This window comes from Carlito syrichta, unplaced genomic scaffold (assembly GCF_000164805.1).
Source record: "Carlito syrichta isolate Samal-C Ts95f unplaced genomic scaffold, Tarsius_syrichta-2.0.1 Scaffold131799, whole genome shotgun sequence".
NCBI classification, from domain to species: Eukaryota; Metazoa; Chordata; class Mammalia; order Primates; family Tarsiidae; genus Carlito; species Carlito syrichta.
The window spans coordinates 1,082-11,714 of NW_007075895.1; the positions used below are offsets into that span (position 1 = coordinate 1,082).

At 56.4% G+C, this 10,633-nt stretch overlaps 1 protein-coding gene across 1 annotated transcript in view; it reads right to left on the reverse strand.

Annotated features, from left to right (window-relative positions):
* Nucleotides 1-647: 647 nt before the first annotated feature.
* LOC103250723 (serine/threonine-protein phosphatase 2A regulatory subunit B'' subunit beta-like) overlaps nucleotides 648-10,633 on the reverse strand; it is a 14,548-nt gene continuing 4,562 nt past the window's right edge. Inside the window, 7 exon segments of the mRNA XM_021708172.1 lie at nucleotides 648-789; nucleotides 2,695-2,801; nucleotides 2,888-3,006; nucleotides 4,451-4,626; nucleotides 4,848-4,902; nucleotides 4,905-4,936; nucleotides 5,165-5,213. Coding sequence (XP_021563847.1) covers nucleotides 648-789; nucleotides 2,695-2,801; nucleotides 2,888-3,006; nucleotides 4,451-4,626; nucleotides 4,848-4,902; nucleotides 4,905-4,936; nucleotides 5,165-5,213 — 680 coding nt within the window.

The window sequence follows — 10,633 nt, forward strand, 5'->3', positions numbered from 1 at the left end:
AAAAAAAAAAAAAAAAAGAAACGGGGTCCTGCTCCATGGCTGGCCGTCGCAGCCCACTGCCACCTCTGAGCCCCGGCCTCGAACAAGCCTCCTGTCTCCGCCTCCAGTGCGGAGGTGTGCAAAACCATGCACGGGCCCTCAGAGACACACACATGACGCCCGAGACACAATGCGTGCCACAGGGCGGGCAAGCGTCCTCTCCTGTGTGCCTCGTGGATACGTTTGCAGCCGTGGTGGTGGCGCCTGTGGCTTCGTGTCAGGACGGCAGTGACTGGCAGGCGAGCGGTGTGTGGGGTGCCCGTGGCGTGTCCACGCTGCAGGACGTGCCCAGTGCCCAGGAGCCAAGGGGATCCCCGACATCGGCAGGGACACTCCGGGAGATGCGGCCCCAGGGGGACAAGGGGCATCGATACTTCACTTCGCTAGAGGCATCGCTGCGGGGACCACCCAGCGGCTCGCTGTCCTGGGGACGCCCGTGATGATGCCAGGCCCGGCCAGAGCCGAGGCGATGGCACGTGCCCAGGCACAAAGGCCGGACGCGCCTCTGTGGATAAATACAAAATCTGCCACTCCACACATGCACGCGCTCCCACCGTCCAGGGCTGCGTGGCCTGCGGCCACCACACACCCACACCAGTCCCACGGGGTCACAGTAGCTGCCAGTCGTCGTCTGCACACTCATACATGTCTATGGCGCCCAGGACCTGCGGCGCGTCGAGGAAGGGCCTCTGGGCCAGTGGGGAGCGCAGCGCGCTCAGCATCTCCACGGGGCTCAGCTTGGCCTCAAAGCTGCAACGGGCGCAGTAAGGATGCAGGACAGCGCCTGTGGGATGTCCCCTCCCAGACACACCCGAGGCCACGCGTCCCCAAGAGCCTGCCCGGTTCACGGCGAGGGGTGGACACGAGGGGGGGGCAGGTGGACGCCCAGGCAGGGCGGGGCCGGCACCTCCTGCCACCCAGACGGGCCTGAGCGACACCGGCCAGTTCCGTCCCACGCCCCACGGAGGGTGAAGGTCCGTGCGATGGGGCACAGTGCCCGTGGGAAGGGAATCGGTGTGGCTCAGACTCCCGCGGGGCACCATGACCCGCCCAGGCCGCCATGGACAGAGCAGCCGTTGCCCACAGGGCCGTGACGTCCCTTTCTGGAGATGCCAGGTATGTAAGTTTCCACATGGGGACGTCAGACAGCGTCTGTGGCCAGTAAAGCCACCGGCTGTGGGCCCTTTTCCAGATCTGCTGGGGTCCACTCCCTCTGAGGCCATCAGGGGCTCAGTGGTCTCTGCAGCCCCCATGGGCTCAAGCCACCCACTGAAGGGACAGGAGGGAACGTGGCCATGGTGGCCACAGTGACCACGGCAGCCACGGTGAAAGCAACCAGTGCCCATGCCCTGGGAAAAACTGAGTCACGGCCGACGTGAGGAAGGATGTGGAAGGTGGGTGGACAGACGTCTGGGGACACGCACAGGGTGCGTCCGGTGGCCACAGACATGCAGGAGGGAGGGAGGAGGGTCTCGGAGTGGGGATCGCGGCAGTCAGGTGCGTCAGGGACACCCATGCAGAGCACGAGGAAGGATGGACCTGGGCGGGGGAGGCCAGAAGGGGAGGACCACATGCCCATGTGAGAGGACACAGGGGCCGGGCTCAGTGGCTCAGCCGGTCATCCCAGCACTTTGGGAGGCTGAGGTGAATGGATTACCTGAGCCCGCGGGTTCGTGACCCGCCTGAGCAACTTGGCAACTTGGGCAACTTGGCAACTTGGGCAACTTGGCAAGACCTCATCTCTACAATAAATCAAAAATTAGCCAGGCGTGGTAGTGCGTGCCTGTAGTTCCAGCTACTCGGAAGGCTGAGGCCGGAAGAATCGCCGGAGCCCAGTAGGTCAAGGCAGCGGTGGCCAGGAGCGGCTACTGCAATCCAATCTGGGCGACAAAGTGAGACTCCAAATAAAAAAAAAAAAAATGAGCTGGGCGTGGTGGTGTGTGCCGGTTGTCCCAGGGACTTGGGAGGCTGAGGCAGGAGGATCGCTGGAGCCCAGGAAGTCGAGGTGAGCTGTCACCACAGCCAGGATGACACTGTGAGACCCCGACTCCCAAAACCACCCCCTTCATCCAAACGTTTCTGCAGAATCTTTTGTAAAAACAAGCGAGCTTATTTCAAGATTGCCATGTGGGAAGCCACGTTCCGTGACCCCGGGCAGTGGGAAAGCTTGGCAGCCACGCTGCTGGAGCAGGTGGACACCCACGGGCCACCAGGGACCTGTGTCCTCGGCTCACGCCCACGGCGGAAGCTTCCCGACACCGACCATGGACCTGCCCACCACACGTGAGCCGACACACCCCGTGGAAGTCCACCTTGGTGTGGGGCCAGGCCACACCTCACGGGAACGACAGGCTGCCCGTCCCCAGGGTCTCACCGGTGGGCGGCATTGCCGGAGCACGGCCGGAGAAGGGGATAGGGATGGGAGACATGTCACAGCATGCCCCTTGGGCCAAACCCAGGGTCCTGGCTCCGAGTCCCCCTGTAGGCGAGCGCTCTCGGCCTCTCTGGGAGGAAGACAGGGTGGGATAGACGGTCCCGGCGAGACTGGTGACCCACGTGGAGACCCCCGCCCAGCCGCATACTCCACCCCTCCCCGCCGGCCGACGTCCCCTCCTGGCACCCCGCGAGCACCCGCATCCCATGTCCCCCACTCACCCATCGTCCCAGGGCTCCCCGGCCACCTCCTCGCCCACCAGGATGTCGTACTCCTCGGCCTCGTATTTCTCCCAGTCCAAGAGCTCGGGGCTGTTGCCATCACTCTCCTGGGGGTGGGGAGGACACACGCGCATTACGGGTGGAGGTGGGTCCCCCGGACCCGGGCATGGTGGCCCCCCAGCACGGCACTCACCCTGAGCCCAGAGGCCTACTCCTTCTGTTCGTGGTCCAGGTATTTCTTGACGTTGAAGAATGTGTCGAAGAACACGTGGGCCAGCTGGCAGCGCTTCAGGTCACTCAGGGTGATCCTGCCTGCGGGGACGGCGGCAGGCTCTTGGGGTCATGCCAAGGGGAACCCCCAGCACCATCCTGGAGAGCAGGGAGCCTGGCCGGCCAGGAGGCCAGCCACCAGGGTGGCCAGGACCAAGGCGGGCGACTCCGAGCTCAGCCTGTGGCAGGGAGGGGTCACAGGAAGGACGGGTGGGGGGAACGAGGTGGGGCGGGGGCTGGGCTGCAGACCCTGGACACGGCCAGCCGGACACGGCAGGGGCCGTCGCCTGGCAGAGCTGGGGGCCTTCTCCTCCCTCTGACTTCAGAGCCTGCTGAGCATGCGAGCGGGGGCCGTGGTGGGTGAACGCAGACAGGGTGGTGCGCCTCGCTCGTGTCTCCAGGGACACGGGGTCACGTGGGGGGGCTGACGTCCTAGCGCGAGGCCCTCACGTGACGACAGCGCATGCACACTGTGACTGGGCATTGTCCCAAAGGCAGCATGGATGGGCCCGACAAGCGTCCCCTGTCATAAGGACAGCACCTGGGGGAGGGGAACAGGGAGTGGGAGGGGGAGGAGGACGGGGAGCAGGGGGGAGGAGGACCCCCATACGACAGGTCCTCACACGGGACGGGCCACCTTCACACGGGATAGTCTCCCAACACTGAGTCCATGCACATGTGGGGCTCACCTGGACATCCCCTTCCCTGGATACCCCGCCTCCCTGGATGACACCTTTCTCTGGATGTCCCCTTCCCTGGATATCCCCCACCCTGGACGTCCCCTCTCCCCAGATGCCCCCCTTCTTGGATGCCCCTCCTCCCTGAATGACCGCCACCCTGGAAAACACCACTCCCTGGACGTCTCCCACCATAGACGTCCCCTCTCCCTGGATGTCCCCTACCCCAGACTTCTCCTTTCCCTGGACACCCCTCCTCCCTGGACGTCTCCCACCCTGGATGTCCCCTCTTCCTGGACACCCCTCCTCCCTGGACGACCCCCACCCTGGATGACTCCTCTCCCTGAACATCCCGTTTCCTGGATGATGCCTCTCACTGGGTGTCCCCTCCTCCCTGGATGTCCCCCACCCTGGATATTCCTCTCCCTGGGCACCCCTTCTCCCTGGACGACACCACCCCGGACGACCCCTCTCCCTGAACGACCTGTTCCCTGGATGACCGCTTTCCCTGGGCGTCCCCTCTCCCTGGACACCCCTCCTCCCTGGATGTCCCCCACCCTGGGGACCCCCTTTCTCTGGCCACCCCCATCCCTGGACACCCCTCCTCCCTGAACAACCCCCACCCTGGATGACCTGTCTCTCTGAACATCTTCTACCCCGGACTTCTCTTCTCCCCTGATGCCCCCCTCCCTGGACATCCCCTCTCCCTGACGTCCCCCTTCCCTAGACACCCCTCCCCCCGGACGTCCCCTCCCGGGCTGCGCCCTCAGTGACCAGCGTTCCTGCCCCACCGGCGCCCCCCCGCGTACCCTCGCTCTGGGGCTTGACCAGGTCCAGCATCTGGCAGAGGCAGTCCTGGAAGGGCAGCGCCCCGATGGCCATGCTGTCCAGCCAGCGGCACTGCTCGTCGTAGAAGTACTCCAGCTCAAACATGGACAGCGCCTCGTCCCCGTCCAGGCCCATGCAGCGGAACCAGTACTCGATGCTGGACAGGCCGGGCCGGCAGCGGCGGTCACTGTCATGCCGGCCTCAGGGCGACCCCACCTAGGATGGACTCCCGGGGAAGGGTCCAAGGACGGACGCCTGGGGACGGACCCCCGGGAAGGGCCCTCCCATACCAGAGCCCCTCAGGAACGAGCCCCCTCGGGCCAACCGCTTAGCACGGCCCCTTCCCCCAGCGCGGGAGACTCCCACGGCCGCCCCCACCTGGTCAGGGTCTTCTTGTCTTCCTCAGAGATCAGGAACCAGAGGAAGTTGGCTAGCTGATTCGGCCGGCCTTCTGCGCTTTCCCGCCTCTGGGTTCTGGGCCGGCGAGACACAGGGGATGCCGTCAGGGAGGGCGCCCCCCGCCGGGGTCCCCGCGGGGCCCCGGGCTGGCGTCCTCCAGGGACGAGGCCCAGACCCAGTGGCATGTCCCCTTGGCACCGTGCATGACACACAGAACCACGCCAAGCTCCCATGACAGGGACGGCGCAGGTCACGGCTGTGGCATGTTGGGCCCGGCCTGGCCTGGCCCCACGTACTGCGTCCCGGCTCCCGAGAAGATCCTCGCGATCATCCGCGTGGAGATGGCTGCAAAAGAAGGCAGCCGGTGAGGGGGGCGCGGCAGCCCCGGCCCTGTCCCCGGCCGGCACGCAGGCTCCCGCCCCGTCTGGTCCTGCAGGCCGAGCCAGGGTCACCCACCGGGAGCCGCGGACGGGCTCCTGGCTGGGCGCATCGGGGGCTCGACGGACAGAGGCTGCCCTCCGACGCCTGGCTACCACGCCCCTTGGCCTCGAAGACACGCGTGTCCACAGGAGACGGTGCAGAGCCATGGCCTGGAGGCCGAAGTCAAGGCCCGGGTGCCTCTGAGCTCGTCGTACCCGTGGATCTCCTGTCTCCATGGGCACGATGTCTCCTCCGTGTCCCCACGATCATCCCTCTGTATCTGTGGCCCCGTCTTTCCGTGAGGACCCCGGCCGCCTCGTGCCTGCATCCGGCCTCAATCTCCTCTTGACGCCCGTCTCCTGACACCGTCACGTCCCAAGGTCGTGGGGTCAGGGCTGTAATCGCGAACTCTGGGGACAGACTCAGCCCACGACAGGGACACTTCGTCTGCCTGGACGCCCCCGCGTGAGCCTGCTGGGCACCGCCCCCGAGGCCCACAGCGCCTTTAAAGACAGTCGCTGTAATCTCGTGCCTTGGGAGGCTGAGATGAGTGGATTGCCTGAGCCCGCGGGGTCGAGACCTGCCTGGGCAACTTGGCAAGACCTCATCTCTACAATAAATCAAAATTCAGCCAGGCGTGGTAGCTCACCTGTAGTTCCAGCTACTTGGAAGGCTGAGGCGGAAGGATAACCGGAGCCCAGCAGGCCGAGGCTGCAGTGGCCGGGAGCGGCCACTGCACTCGTCTGGGGGACAGAGTGAGACTCCAACTCAATAAATAAATAAATAAATAAAAAATAAAGAAATGAACGTTTACACAGAGGTGTGAATGCTGGTTCTTCTGAAATCAAATTCTTATAATCCCCAATCTAGCGATGACTTATCTAAGCACCAAGTTACTTAAGTTGGTAAATAAACACTGACTCTGATGAAACTTCATTTCAACTTCTGAACTTTTTTTTTTTTTTTTTTTTGAGTCAGGGTCTCACTCTGTTGCCCAGACTGGAGTGCAGTGGCCACTCCCGGCCACCGCAGCCTCGACCTGCTGGGCTCCGGCGATCCTTCTGCCTCAGCCTTCCAAGTAGCTGGAACTACAGGCTCATGCTACCACACCCAGCTAATTTTTTTTTTTTTTTTAATTTATTGTAGAAATGAGGTCTCGCCTGCCCAGGCGGGTCTTGAATTTGCAGGCTCAGGCAATCCACTCACCTCAGCCTCCCAAAGGCACAGGATTACAGGCTGAGCCACCGAGCCCATAATTTTTTTAAATTTTTTTTATAGAGACAGGATCTTGCTGTGTTGTCCAGGCTGGTCTCAAAACTCCTGGTCTTGAGCAATCCTCCTGTCTCAGCCTCCCAAAGTGCTGGGATTGCAGGCGTGAGCCACTGAGTCTGGCCTTAAATTCTGAATATTTGAAACTGAAGATGTGTGAGGAAAAAAGACCAAAAACACAGGAGACAACCTCTCTTTACAACATACTCTTGTGGGAACTAATCAATTTCTGTGAGAACTAACTCAGTCTTTTGACATTAAAGGTACTACCTCCCAACACCATTACACTGACAATTAAATTCTTTTTTTTTTTTTTTGAGTCCGAGTCTTACTCTGTCACCCAGGCTGGAGTGCAGTGGCACTCTCATGACCACTGCAGCCTCGACCTACTGGGCTCAGGCAATCCTTCCGTTTCAGTCTTCCAAGTAGCTGGAACTACAGGTGCACACCACCATGCCTGACAATTTTTTTAAAAATTTATTGTAGAGACAATTTCTTGCCAAGTTTCCCAGGTTGGTCTCGAACCCTTGTGTTGGGGCAATTCTCTCACCTCCACCTCCCAAACTGCTGGGATTAAAAGCATGAGCCACCACGCCTGGCTGCAATTAAATTTCAACACAAGCCGGGCTCGGTGGCTCAGCCTGTAATCCTGTGCCTTGGGAGGCTAAGGTGAGTGGATTGCCTGAGCCCGCGGGTTCGAGACCCGCCTGGGCAACTGGAGAGACCTCATCTCTACAATAAATCAAAAAATTAACCGGGTGTGGTAGCGCATGGCTGTAGTTCCAGCTACTTGGAAGGCTAAGGCAGAAGGATCGCCAGAGCCCAGCAGGTCGAGGCTGCGGTGGCCGGGAGCAGCCACTGCACTTCAGTCTGGGCGACCGAGTGAGACTCCAACTTAAAAAAAAAAAAAATTTCAACACGAGTTTTGATGGGGACAAATCACATCACCGTGGGTGAAGTGGGCATGAATATGAGGCATCAAGAGACAACACTGATGTTCTCTTGGATGTGGAGCAGCCCTTGGCTCTAAAGCAGTTGTCCCTGAATGTTGTAGGCAATGCCACGGCATGATGCAGTCAACTCTGCTCTGGATTCGTTCTTTTTAAGGCATTATGAAAGAAAAAGTTATTTGGGTACTAAAAGAAGTTTTGAGCAAATGAGGACAGATGCAGTGATCACCAACAAATGGAGGAAACAACTAGAGACCAAGTCATGCGACCCTCTTCCTTCTCCCAAGCCTTAGAAATCAATGACAAGAATCTCTGAATGCATGGCCAATATCATTCTTGCTTTGTTCAGATATCATTCTTGCTTTGTTCAGATGGTGAATCTAATTCAACAGGATTATCTTGTATATTCTTTGTTCCAGTCCTAGAATCAGTCATTTCTCTAAGGATTCTTGGTTCCTTTTATTGGAAAATGATATTAGAAACCAGGATCTGAAGACACTTAGAAGAAAATACAGGTATAAATCTTTTTGACCTTGGATAAGACAATGGATACTTAGGTATGAGGACAAAAGCACACGCGACAAAATAAAAAATAGGTTAATTGGACATTATGAAAATAAAAATGTTTGTGCTTCTAAGGACCCCATCAAGACAAAAAAAAGATATCAGCCAGGCTCGGTGATACAGCCTGCAATTCAAGCATTTTTGGGAGGCCAAGGCGAGGAGATTGCCTGAGCCTGCGGGTTTGAGACCAGCCCGGGCATCTTGGGGAGACCTCGTCCCTATAATAAATCAAAAAAATTAGCTGGGAGTGGCAGCACGTGCCTGTAGTTCCAGCTACTTGGAAGGCTGGGGTGGAAGGATTGCTGAAACCCAGCAGGTCGACACTGGGGTGGCCATGAGCGAGCCACTGCACTCCAACCTGAGCGATGGAGTGAGACTTCAACTCAAAAAACAAACAAACAAACAAACAAACAAAAAGATATGAGTGAAAAGAATAGGAGCACATTTTTGCAAATCATATATCTGATAAGGTACTTGTAAATAGAATATACAAAGAACATAAAAATGGACATAAGATTTTAATCGACATTTTTCCAAACAAGACATACAAATGACCAACAAGCACAGGAAAAGATGCCGAACATCATTAGCCACTGAGGAAATGCAAGTCAGAACTGCAATGAGTTATCCTCACACCTGCTAGGAAGGCTGTCATCAACGAACAAGAACAACAGCAAGTGTTGAGGAGGATGTGGAAACACTGGAATCCTCACACGCTACTTTGCTATGGAAATGTAGAATGGTGCAGCTGCTTTAGAAAACAGTTTGAAAAGATTAAACATAGAGTTACCATATGACCCAGAAATTGTACTTCTAGAATAGATCTAAGACTTTCTTCTTTTTTAGGGCACAAGACTTACAGTACACAAAACATATAGGAGAATGTCCAGAGCAGCATTATTCATTATTGTCAAAGGGTGGAATCAATCTAGCTGTCCACAAACTAATGAATAGATAAATATAATGGAGCTCACTGAAACCATGAAACTCCTAGACAAAAGCATTGGGGAGAAGATCCTTGACACTGTTCTTGGCAATGATTTTGGGGGTATGACAGCAAACACACAGGCAACAAACGCAAAAATAAGTGGGATTACAGCAAACCAAAAAGTTTCTGCAGAGCAAAGGAAGGTAACCTACAGAATGAAAGAATATAGTTGCAAGCCATACATCTGATAAGGGGTTCGCATTCAACATATACAGGAATTTCTGCAACTGAATAGCAAAACACCAAATAACCCAATTAAAAACAGGCAGAGGACCTGATAGACATTTCTAGAAAGAAGACATAGAAATGGTCAAGAGGTACACTCATCCCTTGGTATCCGTGAGAGATGGGTTCCAGGACTCCTCCCTCCCCTTAACCCCCTGCAGATACCAACATCCATAGATAGCAAGGCATAGTGGCTCAAGCCTATAATCACAGCACTTTGGGATGCTGAGACAAGAGGATTGCCTGAGCCCAGGGGTTTGAGACCAGCCCGGGCAACTTGGTGAGACCTCATCTCTACAATAAATCAAGAAAAATTAGCTGGGCCTAGTCGTGCACACCTGTAGTTCCAGCTACTTGGAAGGCTGAGGCGGAAGAATCACCTGAGCCCAGCAAGTGGCTGAGCCCAGCAAGAGGCTGCAGTGATCCTGAGCAGCGTTCTGCTGCACCCCAGTCTGGATGACAGAGAGAGACTTCGACTCAAAACAAACAAAATCCATAGATGCTCAAGTCCTTTATATAAAATGACATAGTATTGGCATATAACCTATGCACATCCACAGCATACTTTAAATTATCTCTAGATTGCTTATAATCCCTAATACAATGTAGATGCTATATACATAGTTGTCATGCTGTGTTGTTTTTAATTTACATTTTTATTGCTGCATTGTTATTTTTATTATTTTTTCCAAATGTTTCTGATCTGCAGAACCTGTGGATACAGAAAGCCTACTGTATATAGAAAGGTGCCCTGGCCAGGCACGGTGGCTCACGCCTATAGTCCCAGCACTTTGGAGGCCGAGGTGAGAGGATTGCCTAAGTCCACCGGTTTGAGACCAGCCTAGGCAACTTGGCGAGACCTCATCTCTACAATAAATCAAAAAATTAGCCGGGCGTGGTGGTGCATGCCTATAGATCCAGCTACTTGGAAGGCTGAGCCAGAAGGATCTCCTGAGCCTAGCAGGTCGAGGCTGCGGTGGCTGTGAGCGTGCCACTGCACTCCAGCCTGGGCGACAGAGTGAGACTCCAACTCAAAAAAGAAAAAGAAAAGGAGTCCAACACCTCTAATCACCAGGGAAGCAAAAATCAAAACCACAGTCAGATACCACCTCACATCTGTTAGGATGGCTGTTACTTTTTTTTTTTAGTTGGAGTCTCACTCAGTCGCCCAGACTGGAGTGCAGGGGCATGCTCCTGGCCACCGCAGCCTCAACCTGCTGGGCTCCGGCAATCTTTCCACTTAGCCTTCCAAGTAGCCGGAACTACAGGCACGCGCTACCATACCCAGCTAATTTTTTATTTATTGTAGAGATGAGGTCTCGCCAAGTTGCCCAGGCGGGTCTTGAACC